General features: G+C 37.9%; 1 protein-coding gene across 2 annotated transcripts; it reads right to left on the bottom strand.

Annotated features, from left to right (window-relative positions):
- Position 1: 1 nt before the first annotated feature.
- Positions 2-27,566, bottom strand: NUP107 (nucleoporin 107). 2 transcript variants are annotated; one of them, XM_031589493.2, is made up of 28 exons: positions 25,369-27,566; positions 23,562-23,647; positions 22,124-22,213; positions 21,225-21,340; positions 19,210-19,336; positions 18,613-18,716; positions 17,924-18,051; positions 17,551-17,599; positions 16,291-16,362; positions 15,707-15,795; positions 14,771-14,849; positions 13,989-14,102; positions 11,994-12,084; positions 10,586-10,665; positions 10,120-10,179; positions 8,322-8,467; positions 8,153-8,201; positions 7,079-7,148; positions 6,519-6,637; positions 5,027-5,065; positions 4,547-4,697; positions 4,029-4,135; positions 2,917-3,019; positions 2,521-2,681; positions 2,173-2,298; positions 1,623-1,736; positions 1,159-1,326; positions 2-334 (listed from the first exon to the last, which is right to left on the bottom strand). In XM_031589493.2, exons 1-28 carry the CDS (start codon positions 25,374-25,376, stop codon positions 227-229), a joined length of 2,754 nt encoding a protein of 917 aa, XP_031445353.1. In that variant the 5' UTR covers positions 25,377-27,566; the 3' UTR covers positions 2-226. The 2 variants fall into 2 exon arrangements, with proteins under 2 accessions (XP_031445353.1, XP_089994630.1); XM_090138504.1 differs by lacking the exons at positions 21,225-21,340; positions 22,124-22,213; positions 23,562-23,647; positions 25,369-27,566 and adding an exon at positions 19,906-20,703.
- Positions 27,567-27,998: the final 432 nt, after the last annotated feature.

Genomic DNA, 27,998 nt, shown 5'->3' with positions numbered 1-27,998 from the left:
ATGAACAAACATTTTCTGTTTGTAGAGCACATTTATTAGAAAAAAAAGTTACAAAAGAGACAAATTGTGTAACAAATATCCTCTCATGTTGGTCAGCACTTTGAAAGTGAAATCTGTGTAACTGTGTTTCTTGGAACAAAGATCAGAACAGATTACACAACAAACTAAATTTGATTAAAGTGTCCAGACTTCACGTTCAAGTTTTTGCAGATATCTAAAGGAAATTCTAAGACTGAATTTCATATCCCAAGGGATCGAGATCCTGGTCCAGAAGCATCAAAGAAGATTCCCTCAGCTTCTGTAAGAATTTTCGTAGTTCTTCTTTTGAAAATACCTAAGAATAAAAAAAGTACATAATTGAGTTATATTTATTTGCAAGGAATTGCACTGGTATCAAAGTGAATGGTGGTTTGCTGAGCCGAGCTACTCAATGTCTTCACTGATTTTTCATCTGGAGGAGTGCCCACAACAGATCCACCTTTCAGAAAGACATTTGGTATGGGACTGGGAGCAGTGGCAGTGCTCAAATCCCACAAGGAGTGTCCAGATAACTCTGTCTCAGCTACTACACAAAGTATTGGGGAACTGACAAGTTTAATTTTCCTGTTATTGCTGGCAGAGATATTATAAAGGCAATCCATGCAAATGCATCACAGCGTCTTTCTTAGTCTCAATGTTTCCTATCTGGTTTCTAACCCTCTACCTCCATCCAACACGGATGCCTTTTGGGGTGTGTGATTTTTGTGAGGTATGTATTTTGGGGGACTGTATTTGGGGGTCTTGGAGGGAGAAGGTTGGGTAAACCGAGTTCTCCCAAGTGAAACCTGCTTATAAAATGCTCTGAAGTATAATGGAGAAAAAAGATCAATTACAATGCAATTCAATTTTATAGTTCAACTTCTTTCAGTTCAATTGCTGTTATCGAAAAATCGGTACTCAGAAGAACTATTCTGCCATCATCTTTGGTGTTTCAAAGTTAACACTTGGATTCAGCATAAAAAGAAACTCTTTACTACTGCAGTGAATGGGAAGAGATGAAGAAACTTAGGATGTTCAGTACCATATGGTGTCTTCCTCTCTGTACGGAAGCTTCTTTCACAGCCAACCCACGGAGCTTTTAATTGGAAGCCAAGCTGCCTGCAGCTCTCAGTAACTCACCGTATAGAGCTTGTGTCGCTCGGATGCCACCATGTCAGCCAGCCGCAGGCATTCCTGGTACTGCCCAGTACTGTGCAGCACCGTGTGCAGTAAGAAGCACATCATTGGCAGACAAAGCTTTCGCAGCAGAATCATCTGATGTGTTCGTTCAGGGTCCTCCTCCGCATCCTCACCAAAGCACAATATACATTAGTATTACAAACACCTATCTTTAAAAGGCAACATAATCAAGGTATTTGTAGTGTCAGAGGCAAAAAAAAAACAACAGGGCTAAGCCTAAACTGGACTGCCAGATCTGGTTTATATCATACCTGAAGGGGAAGTGACCTATAACTGGTGACAGCAAGGCCAGAGAGAATTATTAATAAGTAAAGAGAAGGACATCGAACTAAAGATGACAACGGTACAGCAGGGTACAATCCAGTACTTTGTGGCCCATGGCATGATATTAAAAATTATTTTACCTCTCTAACATCAACCATCCATCCTCCATCAACAAACAGCAACACGTTGTACATTTTCTCCTTGACATCACTTGTAAGACCATCCAAGAAACTTTTCCAGATACCGTAGTCCACCTAGCAAAGAAACAGGAAATTATCTTCTGCTGGACAGAGTGATTCCAAGGCTATTGTAGCAGAATCTTCACTTCGTGCATAACAGCCAGCACTGCTGTAATTTAGATTAGAACCTTCAGCCACGGAAGAGTTAATAGAAAAATCAAATACTCAGATTTATTTATAACATTGATAAACAATAGATTGTAGCGAATACTTAACCATTACATAATGCAGTATTGCAAATAAATCTGAGTCACACAGGAAAAAAGTATGAGAATTTCTTGTGCAGTGGCTCTACTATTGTACTGTTTTCTACCCCCTCTTTTTGGCATATAAACAGTATTTTATAAATAGAGTTCTTAAGCAAAAGGAACAAGCAGACTTCTGCTTCATTAAACTAAGACTGTCTCTTCAGCAAGAACATAAATGTTGACAGTAAATAACTTTTACCTACCTCGTATTTTTTTTCTTTATGTTCATGGGCCACTTTTTCAGTGAAACTTGCTTGTGGCAACAAAGGCGGCTTCTGTGGAGCTGAGTTCATGTGTTGAAACCATTTATTGAAGATTTCATGGGCTTCCTGCATTGCATTGGAAACAATGTTTGGACATCTGTTAATTTTGAGTACAGAAAGGAGCTCTCACTATTCTGTAAACTTTCAAGTACAGTGTATCCAGGAAGCAGAAGTTTGATCAAATGGGTAAAGCTTAAAATGTCACCAGCAAAGCAAAGCCACCATTATTTATATTATTATCCGTTAGTATTTATTAGTAACTCTGAACACAGTTTATTTAAAACTCACCAAATATGCCCGTATACATAAATGTTCTCTTATAGCGTTGTCGTCTTCAGCTGGAAGAGAGGCTTCTATTCCCTGTTCTTCCCATTGATTATATATTTCTGCTATAGAGTCTTGAGGAATCTTCACAAACACATCTTTTGCAGCTTCATGCTTCTTGGATGCTGTAAGAACGTGAACTGAGTATCAACAGCTGTGCAATTCCCATACTTTACCTGCATAAACTGACAAACTGTATCACAATGAAGTCACTATAAGGAAAAAAGATGCACTGTACAGTGCTATACTCTATTACACCCATGCCTTTTAACAGATGCAGTCAGATCAAATATATTGCCAAGAGTCAACGAGAACAAAACCAACACTTTAAAAGTCTACAGTATTTGTGAAGTTGAGTACCCAAGAACTTCCTCATGATAGCATTGCTTTGCTTGAGTGCTTCAGCCCTCTGTGCAGGATCAAATACAAGCCAGTCAATTACATCTATTTTCAGCCGATCTGCCTGTAAAAACCAATGTATTTATTAGTCACTAACATTTAAAACAACACAGGTAGCATCAAATATAATAAATCTACTCAAAGAAATACTCAGGCTTCCAGAGATCTTTGGACAGTCTTACAACGTACTAAGAAGAATCATTTTATTCACACCTTTTGTATCAAAACCTTAGGAAACAATCTCTATGGTCTAAATTCATCAAAAAAAATCCATTTCTAAATACCTCCGAAATTTTCAGACCAATGGGTAAGCATCAGATCTCAGGAACTTCTATGAATTACCAAGCATAGAAACCTTAACACGAACGCACTCTATAAACATGGTTTATTGAACCCTTCCTATAAACTTTAGGGTTACACTCAGCCTGGGACCAGTTTTCCAACTGTTGCACTAGGTAAACTACTTCATTAGCTCAGAGGGCAAGAGTTGAAATTTTTTATGAAACAGCAAAAAATTTGCTCTATGTTTACAAAGTATCAGGGCTTTCCAAACACTACTCTGGAAATAGAAGGCTAGCTATTAATAGTATCTCATTGTCACTGAAGTATTGAATGGGATCCAGCTGACATTCAGTGGTGATGACAAGGAACCTGTCAGTACAGACTATGTCTGTAGTAGCTAGAATATATCATTTGAACAGGGAATTGAAGTACATCTGACATCCAAAGTATTAATCCTCATAATTCTTAGAAGGTTCAATAATACTCTACTCTCAGCTACAATGTATTTTGTCATAGATATTTCACAGGCTTCACCCTCCACTTACTGCTCTCACAGTGACACTCTACTAGTGACAGACAACTCAAGCCCAGAAGATCAAAGAGATGTAGAAACAAAAGTTAAGAATTCATGCAATTCATCTCCTTGCTTGGCTACATGAAAAGCATGTTTCTCTCACAGACTCTCTCAAGGCAATTTCCAGCAGTGTTGAAAGAGAAATATGGAACAGATGTGGTGAAGGACTCTGTGCTTGACTGCAGATTGGAACAGCTCCCTAACAAAGCATATTCACCTCTGTTGTGCCTGTGTCCAACATATGATCATGGTGACTGAAATCCCCAGCATCTTTCTTGCGGATGTTCTCAACGACAGTTTTTGTTATGGCTGCAACATCCAGGCCTAGGTGAAAAGAGAATTATGCAGTGGGGATCAGAAATTCAAACTTATCGCTGAATGAATTTCAGAGTGGGGCTATTGACCTTATTTCTTACATTATCAGTAACTGTTGTTGGGATGATCACACTCTCACTGCCATATTAAATTATAGGCTTTTGAGATACATAATTTATTGCTTGTATTTTAGAGAAATGATATCTGAGATAACAGAAAACACCAAACAGTCTGTGCTGGGGACCTGCATGCAGATATGTTTGTCAAACTTCAGAGCATATATTTAAGACGGGCAGTTAGCATTTAATTTCTGCTATGTTTGGACATGATCTACAAGCAAAAGTGATACTTAGCTTATTCTAGAAATAGAATTGCTATTCCAGGTTGCAGAAAGAAAACATAATATAGAGCACATCTCACCTGCTTCTTTTGCTAATTCAAGACAGTGGTGGCGTTGATCGCTTTCAGTAACATCTTCTAGAAACAGAGCATACTGGGCAACAGCCAGCTCTGGGGGCAGGTGGCTAACATAAAAAGCTATTAAATCTGTGTGCTTCTCTGATATCATCCGCTGAAGAATAGAAAGTAAATATTAAAAAAAACCAAACCTCTATGTGAACATCTAAGTTATGAATATTAAATAATGTTAAGCCAGATTCCTAATTTTGTGCTTTTTTTTTCCCTTTGTACAGAAGACTCCACTCGTTTCTCAGTTTCTAAACATAAGGTCAATAATCTCCTACTTAAGCATCTCTGACAGAAATGCTGTATGCTCAGGCAAACCTCCATCCATCTATTAGGAGAGCACTAACTCTTTCCACCATGTAACCTTTATTCTCACTTTTTCCTCCTTTACGTCTAAACTGTCAAAGAAAACAAAATAGAATTCTGAAGGCTTACCTGAATGTAGGTCTTTAGGACTTCAACAGAAACTTCCTCCTTATTGCAAACAAATATAAATTCAATTTTAAATGAGATAATGCAGCAAAAAAAAACAACACCAAAAAACAACAACCAACCCCTGAACACCAGGAAATACCAAGGACAGCCTGAACAACTCGAACAGCGTTAGCTAAGAACCAAGTGTTGATTTCTGAGCTATCATTTTAGTTTGATACGGTTATCTTGTGTCTATGCAGATTTATGTTTAAGCAGTAACAAATTAGTGCTATATCCCTCACCAAAGGTTTTCAAAATTTAAAGAAACATCCACTGAAGTGTATTTAGAATTCCTGTTCAGCCCACTAGATGAGTTTCTCTTGTTGCAGCTAACAACTAAAAAATCTAAAGCCACTGGATCATCAGGTGCTACAATAAAGCAAATCTAAATCACAAAATAAGGTGGACTGGCACCTTGCTTTATGTTTAATCAATAGAAATATTACTGCTGCTGACTCCAGTGCTACTAATTCATAAATCTACTGCATTCAGTCGTAGTCAGTCTGTAAGCTGGAAAATGCTAAAACCATGCAAGCTGACTTTTGTCAAATTCTTATTATCATCTGTGAGTAATGCAAAGCACTGCAACATTCAATAAAAACAAGCTTGCTTTACTTTTGTCTCAGCATTTTGATGCAAACAGTACCTGAGGAGATTTCTCTAAGTTTTCTCTACAAGCAAGAATACTAAAAGCACACATAAATGACATCAAGGATTTTGATCTAAGCATTTCTATGAACTGTACTCAAAACATCAAAACTAACTTCAAAATATATTTGGAATGAAGCAATGAGCAGATATTAAAAAAAAAAAAACAAACACAATAACTGAAAGCTGTTGAGATCAGCTAGAGAATATATACATTAGTTCTTTTACCAAAAGAAGAACTTAGTTCATATGTATGCTTCTAAATTTTATAGTAATAGAAAAGTGGGGCTTTAATTACTTGTGATTGCCTCAGAAAAGAGTAATTGCAGCTCTGCGACTCATCCTTATATTTAGCACAAAGTGGCTAGGTAGCTAGCACCTTATGTGGTATGTATTTGTAGAAAATATAATGGTTTTGGCTAGGACCAAAAGGAACTAATTCCCTCAAGCAAATGCATTTATGCGCATCCAGCAATAAATACAATTCCAAGGGCAGTGCCTGAGGTCAGGTTATTTCAGCTGCTGTATGTAAATCTGACCTTGAATTTTGAGTTAGGTCCTTTTATTCCCACACAGGCTTCTAAATAAAATCTACCTTCCTCAAACATTTTTGAAGCTGATCTGGACAGGAGGAGATGCTCTTTTTTAATGTTGCCTTTAGGATCCAATATCAACAAACACACTACAGGCACGTAGGTCATCATCAGCCTCATAGTAATTTACCATTACAGGACATATTTAGAGTATTTAAATACATTCATCCTAATTCAAAGAATGGACACTGCTACAAGAACTTAACACTTACCTTAGTTTGCAGGCCCAAAGTGCGGAGAAACAGAATAAGATGTGTCATGAAACGAAGGAGGTGCCCTGGCAGCACACTTCTGTCTTTGGAAAGCCATCTGTTGAATTCTTCCATCAGACCTGTAGCCACCAATCACATGTCTGTATCAGTCATACCCCAGGGAAAGCACCTAAGAAATATTTCAAAACTACGCATCTATTCAACTAATATAGTTTAGCCTTAAAAGCACAATAAAACAGAATTGCAACACCTTGGCTAACATTCATCTGTTTGGCTTTAATATCTGCTGTATGTATTCTGTTATTTCTTAGACAAAGTTGCAGCAATATTCTCACATATATTCTGAATCATTTACATGATTTCATGACCGCCTCGAAAATTATTTTGTAGGTCAATCTGCAGAAATTCCCTGTAGTTCTCAAGTAAAGAATCAGCTCTGCTTTTCGGTGGAGTTTGCCCACTGTGCATTTCTAAAACCCATTCACAGAGAAGTTTCTGGAAAGATCACCAGAAATAATGCAGTTGGTTGACATTTAAAAGCCACTTAGAGAAAAGCTCACCATCCACATCTCCCAGTATAATGAATTTCTGAATCACACGATAGTGTTCTTGATTCTCCTCTATAACTCTCTGGGGAGGAAAACAGGAAGTTCAAACTGTGTATAAAATCTCATGGCACAACATGTTAAAAAAGAAAAAAAAAGACAAGCAAATTTGTAAATAAAGCAAAGGTTTCTTAGAGGAAAAAAAGCAGCTCTCTTATTTCAAAGGGTGTTCTACATAAAAAAAAAAGAAAATGCACCTGCTACATCCATCCAAATTACAAGAATATTGACAAACTGAAAGAGCTAGAATTAGATCTCTGAAGTTAATGCTTTCACAAAAGAAATCCAAGAATAAGGGCTTTTTGCATTGAACAGAATAACAGTGTATCAAACAGATTCTACAAAGTCATAAAAGCTGCAACATTTTCTAAGAATCCTTAAAGAAAAGGCCTGTGAAATGTACTTGAAGACATTTTTCTGTAGAGAAAAGGCATGAAACACAATTCAAATCCACCAATGAACCTGGCTGGTGGGAATGGCACCAGAAAGGCCGTGGCAGCTGAGTGCATCTGGCTAGCTGCTTCCATCTGTAAGCTCTTTATTTGACCCCACCAAACAGTTTCAATGTAATCTTTACAAAAATTAACATAGAAGTTATCTATTCCAGCTTAAATGAAATACTCTGTGTTAAGGACAAATACAGTATACTAAAAAATATGTGCTTTTCAGTTTTGAAGGACCTGTTCTGAAATATACATGCAAACCTCCTACAAAGAAAACCACAAGCAATCAATCTTCACACATTTTATCAGAGTGTTAAAAATGTGATTTACACTGTCTGCTTTGCATGTCTGACAGCAATCTGTAGTCCACTGTTTCTTTAGCACATTCAGTTAGTTTGGCAGATAAGAAACAAGACAGAACCTGTACCTTCTTCATCATTAAAAGGTGGCAGAAAAATCTATTTGAATTAAGTATACATTACAGGGACAGAAAACCTGTCACTGTTTCGTGAAATAGTGGAGAAGCACAAACCATTGTGTAAGTAAAAACAGCAAACAGTGAGGAGAAACTGTAAGCAATATATACCGTTTTGTCTGTTGCCTGAAGTTCTTCAAAAACTTTTTCTGAAGTCCAGCTTTAAAGTAAAAGAGAGAAGGTTAGAACAAACAAGCAAACAACACCACAAACATTGTGTTGAATATTGTGAAAGGATCCTTTGTTGAGGGTAGGAACATAACTGCTACCTAAAACTTACTTGGTTTCTAAATACTCTCTAGGGAGCTCTTCCTTCTCCTCTGCAGTTACTACTGATGTTCGTATTTCCTGCTCCACAAGTGTATCCACCATGACCCTGAAATATGCCCAAACAGTGTCCTCCCAGGTGTCACAGACTGGAAGAAGCTGTGTATTTTAAACAACAGAACAAAACAGAGCAAAAACTGTTAGAGATGGAGAACCATCAGAATCCAAACACATCAACTGTAATTTAGGATCAGGTTTTTTGCTGTCAAAGCAGACTAGAAGCTATCACAAACAGCAACCTTTCCTTCACTAATGCAGGATAAAACCAAAAATCCTTTCACTAAAATAACGATCTAGTTCCTTGATTATTTTTAATCAAAAGTAGCCAAAATAAAAAAACCTTTTACCTCCTTTAACTGATGGCATCACTGTGACACCATTCCCTCTATATTGTAACAGTTCAGAAAGCCAACCCAGATGAAAACAATCCACTCTTCTGCTGTGACATTTTCCTGCTGGAAAATTCCTCACTTCCCTCAATGCTTTAGGTCATGACTGCACAAGTCACAGTGGAATAATGAATGGTGAAGGAATAAAGGAAGGGCTCTGTGGCAATGCCATCTTGGAAGTGTTTGAACTTCCAAGACTTAATGTGTTACTTTATCCATATAGCAAGAAAACATTGAGAAAACTACATACAAGCATTCCCATTATACCTCTAAAATTATAATAGGAAGTTTAAGAAAAAAAAATATCTGGGAGATCACTGAGCAAGAGAGCCCAGATAGTGCTATTATACATAGAGTAATGTGCTAAAACTTTATTTCCAGTTCTTACCCGAAATTTACTAGGCTCTTTCAGCAGTGAAGCCCTGGGACAAGTTCCAGATACAACACTGCACTTCAGGAAACATTTCTCTCTTACAGCAATTTTAAAATTACTGAAGTTACAGAAAATACTGAGTTTCATTAAACATCTCTTTCCTCTGTCAAAAGGAGGTAAGCATTTCTGCTCTGTATTTCAGTATAACTTTACAATGCCTCCTTCTGTAAAAGAGCTCATTTCAAACTTCAGTGAATAAAATAACTGTAAAAATGCACTAGTAATCTTATTTTGTGAATCATTTCTATTTCTAACACATCCTTCCAAGACAGGGAGGGAAAGGAGGTGTCAAGTTCCTCAAGTAGGAGACTACCACTGATTAGCAGCAGCTAAACCTTCATTATATTGGCTATAACCTTCCTTGTCACCCTTTTATATGTACCCCCAGCCCCACACACAATTTTGTGCTCTCCTTCTCCTAAATAGTGATTTGTTTATATACATGTATAAAAAACATCGCCACTTAGGAGAAGGAGAGCACAGAAAATACTGGGAGGATTCAAACTAATAAGAGGAGAGATTGACTTAAAACTATCAGTAATAAAATTTAGTTACAGAGTCATGTCTAGATACATCAGGTTGACTAATGCTTGCAACTTAAAACACTGACAAATCAGAATATGGTGCATGAGCAGAAAAGAGGCTGAACAATCTTTTAGATAATACTAAAATTTCAAATCTAAAACAAAAGTAGAACTGGCTGTACCGAGAGTCAGCAAGAATAATACTAAAAGAGTGTATCAAGTATATTTAATTAAGGCACAAAAATCCTACAGAGAGCATGTCTGCTACAACAGTACTGCTTGCTACTGTCATGATTACTAAGTTCTTGAAAGCATATTAAGAAGTATGTCTTTATGATGCTATTATAACATATAAAAACAAAATGCACAACTGTCAAACACCAATTACTAGGAGGCCTGACATACCTGCTTGAGGTTTCCACTGAGTGCTGCATAGATTGCTCTCTCATATCTGTTAAATTGCTCCTAAAATAAACAGTTGAAAAATTACCTGTGAGTTAAAAAGCACCCATGCTTCCTGATCAGTTAAATTTTATTAGAGACTAATTTGTTACAAAGTGTTCCATGCACTTAAAAAGAAAAGTTGGAAAACAATGTTTTTTCCTTTCCCATTCAACTGAGTCCAGATTGAACCCAGCATCAGCAGCTTCACTCTCAACCAAATAAAAATGACATTTCCAAAGTCTTAAAGATTGATGCTGATTGGGCAGATTTCTCACTACATGAAAAATATATTATTTCAGAAGTCCTCTTAGAAACATGAACTGCAAATCCCACAAACAATAAACCAAAAAGGTAGGCTTACTAAAAATCATGTTACTGAGTTCAAAGAAGTTCAACATGAATACCAAGCAAATTAACATCATCTTACCTCTTCAGCCATACGCCAACAACATATTTTCCAAATGCATCTGTATGGATTCCCTTCAACAGGCTGTACCTCATTTCCTCCTTGCAAAGGATAATAATAATAAAAAAAGGTATTAAAAAAGAAAGCAGTAAGATAAAAGTCTATTTTCTGTTATTAACCCTATTTCAATCCCTTTGAAACTCTTTCCAATGCTTATCAATGATTATCAATGGATTGGTCTGCAGGGTAGCTCTTCTGGCAAGTCTGGTAAATGCACGTCTTAAAATGACAGTACTTTAAGCATTTAGTTGCAATTTAGCCTTAAAAAAAAAAAAAAAAGAAAAAAGGTTTTGACCACAACATAAATAGACTATTTGTATTTAGAAAACACAGTTAGAGGGCAAGAGAATTTTTAGTGAATTTTTATATTTTAAGGACTATAAGCATCTAATAAATGCTACTGCTTCAGAGCTGCTGCCAAGCTGCATGCCTCCGCATGACAGTGCGCATCACAGGAAAAAAACCAACACCATAACAGCAGGAAAGGTAGGTAGGCAACACTCCAAAACAAGGCCAAGACACCAGTGAATTGTACAGATAAAAGTAATGGGATATCAGGATTTGAAAAATAGTACAGCAGTATGCATTCCAGTCTCAGGTGTGCATAGCACTCAGACACGTTCATAAATTCTTTGCTAAATCTAGCAGAGTCCAAATACTATAAAACCGTGTATTTCTCCTCCATTTACCTCTGCTGAACTCTTCAGTACCATTATATCTTTTGAAAAACAGACAGAATGTTTTTGAGTCCATAAGCAATAAAGTATTTGCAAGATGGCTTAATGACTTTAAACTGGAAGAGAGGGTAGATTTAGATCAAATATCAGAAATTCCTTATTGTGAGGGTGGTGAGACACTGGAACAAGTTGCCCAGTGAGGCTGTGAGTGTCCCCCTCTAGAAGCATTCAAGGCCAGGCTGGATGTGGCTGTGAGCAACCTGGTCTAGAGGGAGGTGTCCCTGCCTACAGCATGGGGTTGGAACTAGAGGATCTGAAAGGACCCTTTCAACCCAAACCATTCTATAATTCTAGATGGCAGAAGGTTCTCTGATATTGAGAAAACACGTACTGAGACATGAATGGTGGTGGTGAAGATCTACACAGAATTCCTAGGCATTTGTTTTCCTAGCTGTTATGCTTGTATTAAAAAGAACCCCCAAAACTGATTTTACTATATCAAGTGGATTCAGTGAACTCGTACCTTCAACTAAAACCATTTCATACAGGTTAAATGTGATCAACAGACATGGTAAAAATATTTTAGGCACCAGAAAGTCCCTTAATATTAAAAGTAAGGGCTATTTCTCTTTGCTAAAGAGAAAGCCCTCTGCTTATTTTCACAGTTTTCAAATGCAGATGGAAGAAAATACCTCCACTTATGTTGGGATCATGATACAATTTCCATCCTTCCAAAGTTGCAGCCCTCCAGGCCTGACCACATCGTTTGCATAAGCGTTGTGCCTGAAAAATAATGGATTTTTTCTGCAGTCAACTTCAAGGGAAAAATGTAAACATTATTAAAATCATTAATTTGTGTTGAGATTGTACTAGGCAAAAAAGAATCTTAAAATAACTGAAGGATTTCAAAGTAAATAAAATGTAATCAAGTGTGTTTTTCATTAAATGTTTTCGTTTTTATCAATACTTATGTATTGATATCAAGTTATAAGTTATTACTTATGTAAGCTTAAAGTACCATCTTGTTGCTTAGATTCCTTAACTATCTCTTTACCTACTTTTCTAATTGACACAGCTTGCCAAACCTCTTGTGTGCTGCTAAAAATAGCAAGTCTAACTTTCCCATGATATCAATAGCTACTCACTAGTACAAAGAGGTTTAATTCAAAGCTATTTTGAATAGCATGGAATGTAAAACAGAAACTGTACTTGGAAAAATAACCCTAATACAAAGCTTGCTTACAATTCTTCCAATCCTACACTCCTGGAGGAAAAAAAAAAAGTTAGCTAAAGTCTGACTGGTATCACTCCAGCACTGACAAAAAAACCACAAACAGCTGGAGACACTGCAATGTGTGGGCATGGTTTGTTTTGTCCAGCTCCATTCTCTTCTGGAAGAGAATACTGGAAAGGCTGCAGACAGTCAGCCATTTTAGGAATGGTGACAAACAGAAAGAAGAGAAAAGCTGGTCAAGCTCACATAGTATATATATTATCTATCTATCGTAAGATAAATAAACCAAGGCTGATTCTTGGTTTTAACTTAACTCTTTCAATAGTGAATAAGAGACTCCATGCTTACTAGACAGTAGGAACACCGTAGTGCAAGAACTGAAATAGCGGATTTATATTCATACCTCTCTGAAGCAATGTGGACTTGTGCCCATAATATCAAACAATGCACAGGGGAACAGAACACCAGCAAGTAACCATTTTCCTAATCTACGGTCTTGGACACAGGAATCTGAAGTCCCTTCTCCTTTCCATTATCTAAATGTCATTACATAAATATAGAGCCTAGTATAAGGGACTGAGCTTCCAGCTGAGGCCTTCAGACCACACCACAGTACAACTATTTACACAAAAATCACAAAAGCTGCTTTACAATTGGGAATCTTTATTCTGAGCAGCTTTAGGACCAGAACTACTCACATAAGGATTAAGGCAAAGTATACATATTGTATATTCTGTAAGAGCAGGCAAAAAGCAGAATTATAGTAAAAGGGTGAATGGAGAAGAATAGCATGCTGTCTAGAATATTCAGATAAAGTCTATTTGAAGTTTTTCCTTGTGAAGACACCTGGCCACACAATAAAAGTTAAAATAAATAAATAAATAAATAAACCAACAAAAAGTAACATGCTAGCCATGACTCTCCCTCAGCTCCATTCAAATCACACAGCCAAGGGGACATTAGAGGAGCAGAGCAAGCAAAGGCTGCTTAATTAAAAGCTATTTCTAAAGAAAGCATACATAAAAAAATCTCTCCTTAGTTACAAGTGCAAGCATTCCAAAAGATTAATTTAAAAGTTAGTTTGTATGATAATCTACTAATTATTAGACATGAAATTGGGAAGTTATTTGAAAAATCTCATGTGTTTGGCAGTATTTTGTACAAAATCACTAAGGTAAAAAAAAAAAAGCTATATTATGAAATAACCAAAATAAACATGCAACTTCTTCCATAATGTCTATTCTACACCTGAAGTTACTTAACTAAATGCAATATTTTTCCCACCACTAATTTAGCATCACTGTCAGTACTGACAGTTTATTGAAAATTAAATCCCTACAAGACAAAATTAAATAGATATTTTACTACATAGCTTGTCATTAGCTCTAATAGTAAGATCTTAAACAAGTTAAACTAGTTAATCAAGAATATTCTTTAACTTTCTGTGGCTTACCTCATCTGTCATCCCTGCTCTGATAAGAGTGAAGAGATACTTCAGTAATCTTGCATCATCTTCTCGATCCAAATCATCAAGTGGCAGTTTCTGCCTTATGGGAGCATCTGGATCCTGCAAGGAAAAAAAGGAACCATCCATCCATTCACATAATACGCATCTGCCTCTTCCAATGATTTCCTGTCCTGCTTTACAATTTAGAGTCACATTTTCATATTGGCTCAACATGTTATACAGCTCACATAATATCTAGCATGCTACTTCCTCGTCTTTCTTATTTCCTTTATTCCTCTTCTGTCACTGTTCCTATCAAAGGGAGACACTGTAATCTCTTTATTTATTTTATCATTATGCCTTTGCCTCAAATCTCGCATTTTCCAGCTCTTCTCACCTTCAAAAATCTTCTCCCCTTCTGCCTATCAACCTACCTGACTGTCTATCCTTCTCCAACTTCTCAGCAGCCTTTTCATAGTAGTTGTACTTGCTTCTATTTAATACAAATACATTAAGATCTGATAATTTTAATCATTATGTTAATCATCCAGCAACTTCAACTTCAGCATTCACTAACATCCTCTCATCAGCTAGCTCCTCATTGCTTCATAATTTCTGAACTGATTTTCCAACAGAATGCCTTGCAATTTTTAGATACTGCAACAATTTACAGATAGCAAAAATCACCCCGTTCCACCAATTTTTAGCAAACAGCATATATGCTCTGTGTAAAGCATTCTGAATGGTTTTTATGCCCATTCTGAGTCTTATATTTAATTAACACTTACCAACTCTGTTACCAGAGGTCGAGAACTTCCAATGTATGTACTTAACTGTCGCTGCTTCAAGATATGTAGCGTATTCTCCCTGGGAGCAGTGAAATGTTTTTGAGAAAAAGAAAGGATTTCTAGCAAACATTTTAATAATACATGAAAATTAAAAAATATTTCTGGATTAGTGGAATAGGGTTACAAGAAAGACATACTTGGTTTGTTTTTGTATCAGTGAACAGTGTTATTGTAGCGAAAATGTCAAATTTCATTAGAAGTACAAAACTAGAATCAATTCACGTGGCTCTGACTTCTTTCAAAACCAGTTTCAATGTATATGAACTATTGATTGAGTTCTGCACGAACAAAATTTCCCACTAGCATTCAGCGTTGTCAGTCTTAGACAGAAAAACAACTTAGATGAACACATGATTCCAGAAGCCTGTATTCACCTGTCTTTAAAACAACGCTTATAATAGGAACTAGAATCAAGAGGGCTTTGCTCTCTCCTGCCTTAAAATCCTTCATTGATAATAAAGATGACAATAATGACTTTGGTGAAGGATAAGTGACAAAAGTAATGACATGGACTTCAACAGGCCAAAGTTCAAGCAAGACAAAGAACTGAGCACAGAAGAGAAACACATGAGAAGAGTTTTATCCAGGCTGACCATCTCTTATAGTGTCTTTTTATGAAAAATTAAACTGTCATCTATGTAAAACTAAATTAAATTGTTTTGACAACCTTCCTGTCATCCTCTCCTCCCAAAGCTAGTACCTGACTTTTGAGAAGTCATACCTGAACTGGGGAGAAGCTCACTTTTTACAGCTAAGAATTTAAGGAAAAAATGAATGAATGGACCAACTTTTTAGGTGGCTCAGGACTGAATCTGTGTCTAGTTTTGTGAATATTACACTTCAGGAAGCATGGATACAATCAAAGTCTGAACTCACCAATATACAGATTTTGCATAAAACTCAATATTATCAGAGAAGTTCCCAATTTCATCCTTGGCAATGCTCTCTAGCCAATCTACCACCAGCTGGAATGAAATTCAATAGGCTTTTTTAGAACAAACACACAATAAATAATATTCTGTCTTTCATCTCTGAATCTACTTGTTATCTACACAGTAATCCAAGGTGTACACATCCTAAGACAAATTCACTCTAAGTACCCAGTTTGAAGGTTGTTTTGGCACTTGATATATTTCTCACTAGATGCTGCAGTTACTACTGTGCTATTTAATAGTTCCTTAATTACCAAGTTTCAGATGATCCACATTAGAATAGTTCTCAGCCTTCCATGCTCTCCAGCCTAGCCTGAAATATTTCTGATCTTTAGAAATCAAAGGGTAATATTTCTGCACATACAGAAAATAACAAGCCTAGATGAACATAAAGAAATAACTACTTGAAATAGCTTAATTAAATGCACACAGAGCTCATATTTTCTAAAGCTGACATAATATTAATGTCATAAACATTTAAGTATTTACTTATCTATTACCATTTTCACCATAAAAATTCAGTCCTACCTGGCTTTGTCGAACAAGTGCATCTTTCTGAAACAAGTTGTCTACATTCGTCTTTTCACTTGTGTTTAAAACCTATTTAAGAAAAAGTTCATCACCACTTCATGGAAAAGAAAACTTACCACAAAAACATGAATATCAAACTGAACACACATTAACTTCCAAATTTGCTGTAAGCTCGGCATGCTCCCTTCCCCTGTCCCTTTTCAGAAAGGGATGATGCTACACATCTGTTTTATCTGGATCATCTACTTTCTGTCACACTAAAATCTGTAAAAGACTGATAATATAATTCAAATGTATGGCCACAGAAAGATTTTACACAGTAGATCCACTAATTCTACTGACTGCTCTCATATTATCACAAATTCATTACTTCGTATGAGGAAAAGCCCAGACATTTTCCCAGAGCTCATATGAGCACTAAACATGAACATGCAGAAAACAAAACAAAACACACACACCAGCCCCAAACCCTGATCCTTCTTCCTGCTCTCCTGCATTAAGTTAGCCTTCTTACAACAAAAGCAGAAGCACACAAGTGTTTTTCTAAGAAAGACAGATAGGAAGAGACTTTTTTTTTGGCACAGCAGAGTTTAATTTAAAAGCACTGACAACTTAGCAGTGGGAATCATAGAGGAAGCTATTTCATGACTGAGAAAAAAACAACTACAATCATAAATTTTACAAAGGCTGAGTTGCTTTACTTGTTTTGTCTTCCTAAGCATATTCTGGCAGCAAAGGCTGGAAGCACTGCATTGATACACACAAGAAGACTACAATTGAAATAAGAACACTCCAAAAAATTTGATTTCTCTTGAGATAAATTGGAATCAGGATTGCAAAGCACCAGACAGCTTGAGACGTGTTCTTCTAGGCAAAGCAGAATTATCTCTGCCCCAGGAAACATTATCACTACAGATGCAACTTTTAAAAATAAATATATCGTAATTTCCAGTGGATTTTCCAAGGGCATGAGGAATTCTTAATGAAATAAAGCAAAATACACTTGATACAAATGTTTAAACTAGCATTTTCAATTTGGAATTGAATATATTGTGAAAGGTGAATTTAACTATATGTAGAATAACTTAATATTTATCTTGATAGTAATTAAATCGATCTCATCTCTGTTTACTTTCTTTTACCTCTGAATTTTGAATGGCTGCAATACTGGAATTATAAAAAAAATAAAATGCAAGAATGTAGCTTTAAAACATATCCTTTAAAAACAGTAGTACTATTCTTCACCCTCAAACTTACTGTGATATCAAAGGCAGTTTCATCTTCCAGTGCAGACTGTATTCTGTCCCTAGAAATAAAAATGAAAAACCTTAACTACAAAAATAAAGCTGAAACAATTCAGGAGAATGCATAATAAAAGCAAAAGCACTTAAAAATCCTTTCAAGTGTTTTATAAAAATACAACAAGTTAAGAAAATAGCAACAGGACTGTTAACAACTTTCAGCTCCCATAAGTAGCTAGTAAATAGGCATCATGATCAGCACTTAGTTCCATAAACAAATAAAAAAATAGGCACTTAATTCCTTTACTCTGTACTTATTCTCTCGTATGCAAGATGTCTAAGAAAGTTAGATCAGTGTAAAAATGTAATGGGCTTTTCAAAGAAATTACCTATAAAGTGAGGACAACAGTCTCCACGTTACCATCTCCTGCTTGAGAAGCCACAAGACACTGGCAGTTTTTGAGAACTTCTGCTGTCCAGGAGTTGCTCTGTAAACTATCTTCCCCAGTATGTTCACCTGAAATAAATAAGCACATACACAGTCAATACTGCTCGTCAGTTTTATTTTTACAATCCCTGCTGATAACGAACCATCAGTCTATGGTTCATTATTTTAAAAAACAGACTTCTTAAATGTGACATTGAGAACTCTACTGCCAGTTTGTTAGGAATGCAGTAGAAAGCTCTTAGGTTACCACAGTAAAATGATTTTATTTATTTATTGCTCTGAGAAATGAGTATTTTTTAATCCAGCTCACTATCACTGACAAAAAAAAAAAAATCTATACACCACCTCATGCTTGCCACTTGCAGTGGAATGGCAGTCAGATGACATTTCTAGTATTTACTAAGCTGCACAACAGGCATTCCTGTGCCAAAGCAGTGGATGAGCAAAGAGGGATGCTATTCAATGCCAGTGTTCGTGACTTATAAGACTGCAACCAGCTGGAAGATTTCAAGTGTCTAAGTTAAGCACTGTGACTTTCTCAGGATCAGAAAAATGGCAGCATAACTTCCAGAAGGGATGAGAAATTCAAACAAATAATAAGAGAGAGACCCATCCAAGAAAATTATTTACCTGACTATTACATATACTTTCATACTCATCCACAAGATCGAAAATGGTAGTTGATGTATGTTTCAGGAAGGAATGCAGAAAATCTGAGTACATGCTCATAGTAGCTAGAATACACAGAATAAGAAAGCCATATAAGATATGATGTGGTTAAAAATCCCAACATTAAAAAAAAACAATCCTTCTGATGCCAAGGTATCTCATCGTTAATAAATGTTAGCAATGATGATATGAACCGTTTGTACCTCATAAAGTCAGAAGAATTTATCAGCTAATATTGAAAGATACATAGAAGCTATGAGATAAGTAAAACAATTATTAAACATTTGCTGTAAATCTGTCATCTGAGTTTTAAAGACAAACTTGCTTCTATGTCTCCACAAAGCTAATTCAATTTGTGTATTACATCACCCACAGCATGCCATTCGTGTCATCAGGTTCCACAGAAAACAAACTGGCAAAGCTCCAATAACTGGAAAAGCTAACTTCTGAGTTCTTTAAACTAGACTGTTTCTGGCATAGAAATATCTAAGTGAGAAGATACAGGAAAACAAGATCATGTATGTGTTCAATTGTGATGAAAACCTCAGATCATCTCACCAGCTTCCCCAGGATCATCCTCACGTAACAGTACAGCACTCATGGTGACATCTTCTGTCATGTCTAGATTTGTAAACATTCCTGTTTGCTGAGGTGAGAGCATTGCTGTCCAGTTACTTTCATCCAACTAAAAGCAAAACAATATAAAGAAAATAAACAGCAAACTCAGACTACTACAAGGCTAGCTCCAAGGTTTTTTCATTCTATGTGAGTGGTACAAACAGAGCAACTCAAAAAATTAGTAATGAAATAATTGTCTTTAAATAAGGCACAACTATAATTTTAACAAACTGTTCTCAAAAGATTAAAATTTTAATCTGGAAAAATAACATTCTCTTTTATTTCAGGAAATAACAAGTGTGTGTGCTAATCTAATCAGACCCTGCATTTTAAATTCCTCTGTACCATTATTCACCTTAAACATACATAACTCCATCCCTTCACAGTCTGTTGTGTTAAACATTTTATTAACTTAGTATTTTGTTGACTAAGTTGTAAAGCAGCTGTGAAGAATTGAACAAAATAGATAAAATTTTTATCAGAACCATTTATTTCAGTCTTTCAATCTTCTTAGTGAATTGCTCAAAACATTGATTGGATCAAGCAATACATTTTTAAAGAGAAAACACCAAGAATATTAAAGTGGAGAACGAGGCAAAGCCATACTTTCTTGGGTGTATTTTAGGGGAAGCTTACCTGACAGAAGGAAGCAAAATGGCCATAAGAGAAGATAGACTATACATGCACTGCACAAACAGGATAGCTCCCTACATCTGTTTTCATGACAGCAATGGATTTCTCCACACACCAAAACCCAGGGATATGACAACGGTTGATTATTTTTCCTGGCTGTCAAAATGCTCCCAGTCCAAACCAGAAAAAACAGAGAACCAGACAACATTGCCATAAGTCTCTTAAGCATATCCAAAAACTGTGATCATATATGTGTTGTTCATTTCTTTATGCTCCAGATTCTATCCACATTGTTTCACCTGCCTGATTTCTCTCTGCCATTTTTGCCCTCTACCCAGCCAGAACAAAATGCTGCAGCACTCCAAAATGTTCAGACCACTGAGCAAATATAACTCAATTCCAGAAAAATTATATCAGCTCCCTGTGGGAAATACAAAAGAGTCTGATGAGTGCTGTAATCTACCAGCAAGTGCATTGCCACAAGATGTCCTTTTCCCATCAACCTCCTGGGAAAGCTCTTTTCTAGTCCCGAACTTCCTCCTGCTAAACTATACTGGATTCAGGTCAGAGCACTAAATACTCACAAAATGCTATTTACAGAATATCAAGAGGCTCTGAATCACAGGCAGAGTGCTACTACTAAGAACTTTATCAGTGCTGATCAAGAGTCAATAGGATCCAGAGCCATACATCTCAAAGAAACCAATGGGCTGCCACAAACTAAAGAAACAACCAAAAGGAAGAACGCATTAAAATTCATATTCAGAAAAACATGTTGTTTTGAATCAATTTAAAAATAAACAGATAAAATAGTTCAGATGTACCTACGATGACTTTTATAATCATTTGTTTTATCAAAGATGTTACCATAGAAGATAACTAATGTCATCTAAAAAGAAATCAGAAAAGCTTGCTCTTTGAAGTTCAAACATTAACATGCAAATGAAACTTACTCCATTAGAGTGCTAAAATAAGAAAATTCTTCAGGTTCAATTTGCTGACAAAATAATCATCTTTGAACAATCTGTAAACAAGCGAAGTCAAGATTTCTGCAGTCAGAAGCTGATGTTTTAAGGACTAGTTTAACATATATGGGGTATTTAAGAAGGCTTAAAAACTCTTCATTCCTCACTACATCACCTCAAAGAACATCACAGTAATAAATAATACTAGTATCAAATTTCAATAGAAGCAGTAATAACAGTAAGCTTGTTCCACCTGCAGTTTGTCCCTAGTGCAAACTATACAGAGACACAGTAAACTTGTAGCTTCCTTGAACTTTCACAGGAGCTAAAGGGAAAAATGTGCTCTAACTGCCTTACCATTGACTGATTGCCAAGCAGACCAGAATTCTGCAGAATCAGAGGAGATTTCCCTGCTGCTCCCAGTATGGTAGATGTGTCTGTCTGCTTCAGAGAGCTTCGAGATAGTGCAGTAACTGGAAGACAAAAAGCTTTCTTTGCAAATAGTGTTTAAGACCATGATGCTCTGTCATGGAACTCTTGACAGCAATCTTGTAATGGAGACTGAAGTGTTTATGAAATCCTACTCAGTCATGCACCAGCCAGATCGACCAGATGAAGAAATAACTTGCTTCTGTCCATAAGTATTTTCTTCCCGTCACAAGGCTTGAAACCCAGATTAGAAAAGAAACCCAATTAGAAAAGAAATATGAGTTTTAGGCCTAAGTATTTTGAAGTAATGAGGTTAATCATGAATTATGGAATTTAATAGTCTACACATAGTTATGCTAAGGCTATATATGTATGACTAAGTCTGGAGCATTCTCAAGCAGTAATCTTCCAAGCAGAGTACACATAAACCTGAAGACAAAGCGCACCCATTGTCATTTCAGTTCCATTGGAAATCACAGATGGGTTTGGTTGGAACAGACCATAAAGACCACCCAGTTCTCCAAGCCCCTGCTACAGGCAGGGCTGCCACCCACAAGATCAGGCTGCCCATGGAGAGCCCCATCTAACCTGGCCCTGAACGTCTCCAGGAATGGGGTATCCATTTGCAGGGGTGGTCCCACTACCTCACCACCCACTGAGTAAAGAACTTCTTTTAATGTCAATTCCAAACCTCCCTCTTTTAGTTTAGAACTGTGGCCTCCTGTGGACCTGCACCAACAGATCCACATCCTCCTTGTGCTGGAGGCCCCAGAGCTGAAGCAAATTACTCCTTTTAACTGTGTAATAAAAAACAAAATAAGACTCACATGGCTGGCGAAACAACGTACTGGAAGTTCGGGGAATCATCTGGCCTCTGGGTGTCATATTTCCAATACTGTCATCCAGAGATGAAAGAACTGATTGATTAACAAGTTAAGAAACACTCTTTAGCTCTACCCAAAATGGCTGTGACAGCTTGGAAAGGAAGATAATTTAAGTGGGACTCTAATAAGAATGACACATTTCAGACTAAAGTAGAAAGTCCCATTCACTTATCCTGAATTATATCATAAAACGTTTCAGAAAAAGGTTAAAAGCTGGAAGGCTAGAAGGGACACTCCAAAACACAGCTCAGAAACATCAGCATGACAGGTATGGGATGTCCTAGTTCTCACAGTTGCTTGGATCAAAGAGAATACTTTGTTCCATGAAGTGCTGCTACATCCTGCATAAACCATAACAATTAAATCCAAGACTCATTCATATTAAGAAAGGAATTTTCTTTCCATTCCATGACACCGATGGCTTTAACTAGAAGGCAACAGAGTTCAATGCTCTAAATATGGCTTACTAAAGAAGTGCTGGCATAAAAGTTTCAGTGCCCCATTTTATATCAGCCTCCAGGTACCCTTTGAACAATAGGGCCAATATTGTGGTTGCAAGAAAAAGCGTACCCCAAAAACAACAACAACAAAAAAGGCCACCAAACTAAAATGGAAGGATGAGCTTAGGAACTTACGTACTGGATTCCTTTGCTATCATAATCAGAAAAAAGAGCATTATATTAGGTGCCAATTTATTAAATGTTTCTTTTTATTGTATATAACTGGGGAAAGGAAAATTCTGTGGAAATCTAATTGTATGTACTTCTCTTGCTGTCATGGTGCCTAGAAAGCTATGGTGCCCTGAATAAATACACCTTGATGACATAAAATGTACACAAAAGATCATAAAAGCAAAAATATTTTAACTGAGAGATGAAAATTCAGGGATGGAGTTGGCTATGGCTCACGTAGTTCTCTAGGCTGTCATCAACCTGACTTCATAAGCCCATGAAAAACTGTAAAACACCATACTATAGAAAGAGCGAGCACAACAACATCCCTGCCATCAGAATGGTCCACAACTGAGAAAAATCTATCTAGATATAGTCAAGAATTGACTATACAGGCATTTTGACAATCTCTTACTCCTATTGAAGTCTGGTGAACAATCCATTCCAAGATATAGCCATGGCAGCTTTGACATGGTTTGCGATTTATGAAAACAACAGAGGGAAAAAGGAGAGGATAGAGAATTTCCATTCAGAAGAAATACTACTCTGTGACAGAGCAAGTCACTGCATCTCTTGGTTTATTCCTAAACTCTCCTGTAAAGGCCAAGTAATGCACTGTGCTGCTGAAAAAAGCAGGAATATAAGGACATCACGAACACAGCACGCAACAACTGAACAGAAAATAAAAAGCCTCTGCAGAAAAAGGATACTGGAAACTCTTTTCTGAGAGCTTGGTTTTCGGCCAGGCTTGGCTGTCTCTATACTGAGGGGTGACAGTACATCTCCAAAACTGTTTCTAGAAAACAGAAACACAGACACAAAGTAAGCAAAACACATCCAAGCAAAACATACATTATAATGTTACTCTCTTTAGCTAATCTTCTCTTTCAAATGCTAGTAACTTCACAGCAGTGATTCAAAATCCCAGTTAAAAAGAAAATAACATTCCCAAGTAGTGATATCTGAATCATAGGTCCAAATGTCCATCCTATCCATTAGCAAGAATCACAAACAAATCCAACCAACCAACGCAAGAATGTTATGCAGTGCTTATTGTGCTGGAGAACAAGAAAACCAGAAGAATCATAGAATCCAGACACAAGCCAGTAATGTGTGCTTGCAGCCCAAATAAGACCAACTATGTTCTGGGCTGCATTAAAAAAGGGGTGGCCAGCAGGGAGAGGAAGGTAATTGTCCCCCTCTACTCGGCTCTTGTGAGGCCCCATCTGGAGCACTGCATCCAGGCCTGGGCCTCCAGTACAAGAAAGATGTGGAGCTCTTGGAGCGGGGCCAGAGGAGGGAAACTAAGGTGATCAGAGGGCTGGAGCACCTCTCCTATGAGGAAAGATTGAGGGAACTGGGCTTGTTTAGCTTGGATAAGAGAAGGCCCCAGAGAGACGTCACTGTGGTCTTCCAGTACTTGAAGGGAGCGCATAAACAGGAGGGGGAACGGCTGTTTACGAAGGTGGATAGTGATAGGATGTGGCTCTGGGCAGCCTGATTTGGTGGTTGGTGACCCTGCACATAGCAGGGGGGTTGAAATTCGATGATCATTGTGGTCCTTTTCAACCCAGGCCATTCTATGATTTTATGTTTTTTTCCTTCTGCTCATCCTGAGGAAAAGATGACTGAGGGGGAGATCTCATTAATGTTTATAAATGCCTAAAGGGAAGTGGAAGTGGGAGGCAAATGGATGAGGCCAAGTTCTTCTCAGTGGTGCAGATGGGACAAGGAGCAGCGATCTAAAACTTGAGCACAGGAAGTTCCACACAACATGCAGAAGAACTTCTTTATGATATGAGTGACAGATGACTGGAACAGATTGCCCAGAAATACTGTGGAGTCTCCTTCTACGGAGATATTCGAGCCTGGCTGGATGCGCATCTGTGTGATCTGCTGTAGGGACCCTGTTTTAGCTCGAAGATCTCTTGAGGTCACTTCCAACCCCTGCGACTCACAGAATCATAGAATGGCCTGGGTTGAAAAGGACTGCGGTGATCATCGAGTTCCAACCCCCTGCTATGTGCAGGGTCACCAACCACCAGACCAGGCTGCCCAGAGCCACATCCAGCCTGGCTTTGAATGCCTCCAGGGATGGGGCATCCACAACCTCCTTGGGCAACCTGTTCCAGTGCGTCACCACCCTCTGAGTGAAAAATTTCCTCCTAATATCTAACTTAAACCTCCCCTGTCTCAGTTTAAAACCATTCCCCCTTGTCCTATCGCTATCACCCTCGTAAACAGCCGTTCCCCCTCCTGTCTATACACTCCCTTCAAGAAAAACGTGCAAGAGGGAAAAAACAAACAAACAACGCAACAGTATAAAGCTTAATCTAAGTCTTACATAAACACAACATGTAATACTATTCCACTGCACTTCACGAGGTTGGCACGGCTCCTCTGGATGCCGCAGGAAGGCCTCAGCCTCACGGAGCGCCACGGCTGCCCGACAGGGCCGCCCGGCACCGCTGACGGCGGAGGACAGCAGTGAACCCGCGGCCCCCCGCCGCTACTCACCTGTCCATGGCGGCCCGACCCCACTCGAGCGTTCCCGCCTCCGCCGGCGCCGGCCCTCGGCACGGAAGCAGAGGCCGCGCTTCCGGCCGTGAGCGCTGGGGCCGCGCTGCGCCTGCGCGCTGAGCCCGGCTGAGGGCGGCAGGGCGGGGCGTGCGGCTGTGAGGCGGGGCGTGCTCTGCTCGTCCGCGGGCGCTGCGGTCCCGGGTGGGTGAGGTGACTTAAAGAGAAACGCCCTTAGGGCTGAAGTTGTCCCGGTATCACGTAACCTGTTGTGAAAGCGTGAGGCGACAACCTCCGTGGCGGGGGGAAAGTCGTAGGAGTAGCACAGAACTGCAACGTTACGCATTTAACGTGTTTTAGTTCTTAACGCTTCCTCAAAAAAAACGGAGTAACGTCGGTGGGAAGTACAAGGAACGCACAAATTAGTATGTGGGTCGGTTCTCTGGCACTCGCTCAAACTCCAGGACTGGTCCTTGTCCAGGGCAGAAAGCTGGAAGCGAATAGAGATGAGGAAAAGAGAAAACGCTCCCCTCAGTGCTGCCTCCGTTCAAAGTCCGGGCATGAAAACCGAGCAGAAGAAATACAGCTGAAGAGAAACTAAGAAGGCTTTAAAGAAGCAGAGCATGCATTTCCAGCACGATATAAAGGAGTTCAAATTTAAATTGTGAAATGGATTTCTGAACTGCCATTAAGTATCACATGGTTGCATCAACAGCACCGATCCTGACCGCAGCCACGCTGTCACAATCTTCACAGTTTACGAGAGGACAGCAGAGCTCCACACTGACAGCTTGGGTGAGCGACGAGACGCCGTCAGCTAGCACCAACTGCCACCAACCCAATCCCTAGGGAACGTGCTCCCCACTAGCTGTACAGAAGGTTCATGGGGCTTAGAGGATGTACTAGATTAAAATAAGCAAACTAACTAAAATGATTATTAATTTTAAATAGGAAAAGATTAAGATGATTTTGTAACTGTCACCGTGTGTCTGAAAAACACGACGGTAGTGCCAAAAATCTTTGTTGCGTTGGCCTCATCATGAGCAGTGAGCCCAGTTAATGGGAACTGAATTTAACATGTAGATTTTTGTACTGTGAGTGATTAGTGTATCTTCCCTGCTAGATTTAGAATATAAAGATGCCACATAATATGAAAATGTAACAATTACTGACCAAAGAAGGAACTGTAAATTCCACTTTGCTTTCGCTCTGTATCCAAGATTCCAGGAGCACACCCTTCCTGCTCTACCCTTCCATGTTACAGTAGCCAAAACAATTGCACAAATTAATTACAAACTATGCTGTTCTTCAAATGAAAGAATTCACCTCACACCACAGTCTCAAAGAAAATAAATTCTGGTGGCAGTGAACTTTCTTAAAACAATGAAACTGTGGAGTGCGTTATGCAGAACTAGCATTTTTTGAGGCCAAAGTGGACACAGCAGAATTATGAAGACATTCCTTTCTCCATTCACAAATCTCTCCCTAAAGAACATCTCATTGAAAACAGGAACCCACCCTCTGCCTGATGACTCAACATCACAAAAAAATAAATGGTTTTGGAGGGTATTTAAGGAAAGACAGAGCACCCACACTTCTGATTTTTCAAGTCCAGATATTGCAACACTGAAAACACTATACTGCAGAACATCTTTGCTTATGCTTCCAGACTGAGGAGAACAGAAAGTTTAACAAATAAGCATTATTCCAGAGTTTTACTTTAAAGAACAGAGCACTTAAGCTTAAAGAATCTTCAAATTGTTCATAAGCTTTTCAAAGGAGAGACTAAAGTGCTTGATACTCAGAAATAAGCTTTTCTAAAGCTACCTTAGGGAACTACATACAACTACATTTTGTTATGTGTTTGAGTAACCTTTTATTTGCCTTCATTCTTCTCTGCATACACAGGCAAGATAAATCAGCTATAAACTGAAGTATAACTTAATGCTGCTGGGATGGCAATTCAATATTGTATACAAAGCTTTCTGTCTATGCTGATGTTTGCCTGCATCTGCATATTACAATTTAAGAAATAGGAACTTTAGACAGCTGTATACAGACTACTCTTTCACAATTCAAGACTAGAAGTAAGTTTCCGTTGTTTCTAAGTCTAAGACAAGGCCTATCTAGAACTAGTTTGTTATTGTAGGAAGATTTCTCCCCTTCAAGCTATCTAGGAGACTTCAGGAAAAATTCATCAAGTTTGATCCACCCATAATTTTAGTTTTATGAAAGAAGAAAATCCTCATCTTTAGTGTTTACCCGTGAGGAAACAGCAACTCTAATTACAACAGTACAGGCGAAAAACACAGCTTTAATCAAAATTCCAACAATATTCTGTTCCCACCTCCTCTTTCTAGCATTGCAGTATCAGTACACATTATGAAACAAACTTAACATCTATCTCTACAACACTTTTCCAGAAGTTATGTTTTCCTTATGCAGAAGAGCAGTAGTAGTTTGAGTTTACAGTGCGTTCATTTGGGCTTCTGAAAACATCTTACAGTCTCAAAATATTCCTGTAACTTAGGCAAGTAGACATTCATTTCACAGAATAATTTGAGAATGAAGAAGGGCATAAGCAACAAGTTAGAAGAAATAAATGTAGACTGAAAAGTCCTAATAGGAAG

This window comes from Phasianus colchicus, chromosome 1, assembly GCF_987193195.1.
Source record: "Phasianus colchicus chromosome 1, bPhaCol1.hap1.1, whole genome shotgun sequence".
Lineage (NCBI taxonomy): Eukaryota > Metazoa > Chordata > Aves > Galliformes > Phasianidae > Phasianus > Phasianus colchicus.
The sequence above is the reverse complement of the archived record's forward strand: the minus strand, read 5'-3'. Positions and strand labels throughout refer to the sequence as shown.

Coding starts and splice junctions, on each gene's coding strand:
- NUP107 (XM_031589493.2), bottom strand. Junction 14,103..14,770: donor GACCTCTGGTAACAGAGTTG/GTAAGTGTTAAT, acceptor TTTTCCTTGCAG/GATCCAGATGCTCCCATAAG. Junction 6,638..7,078: donor TATACTGGGAGATGTGGATG/GTGAGCTTTTCT, acceptor TGGTGGCTACAG/GTCTGATGGAAGAATTCAAC.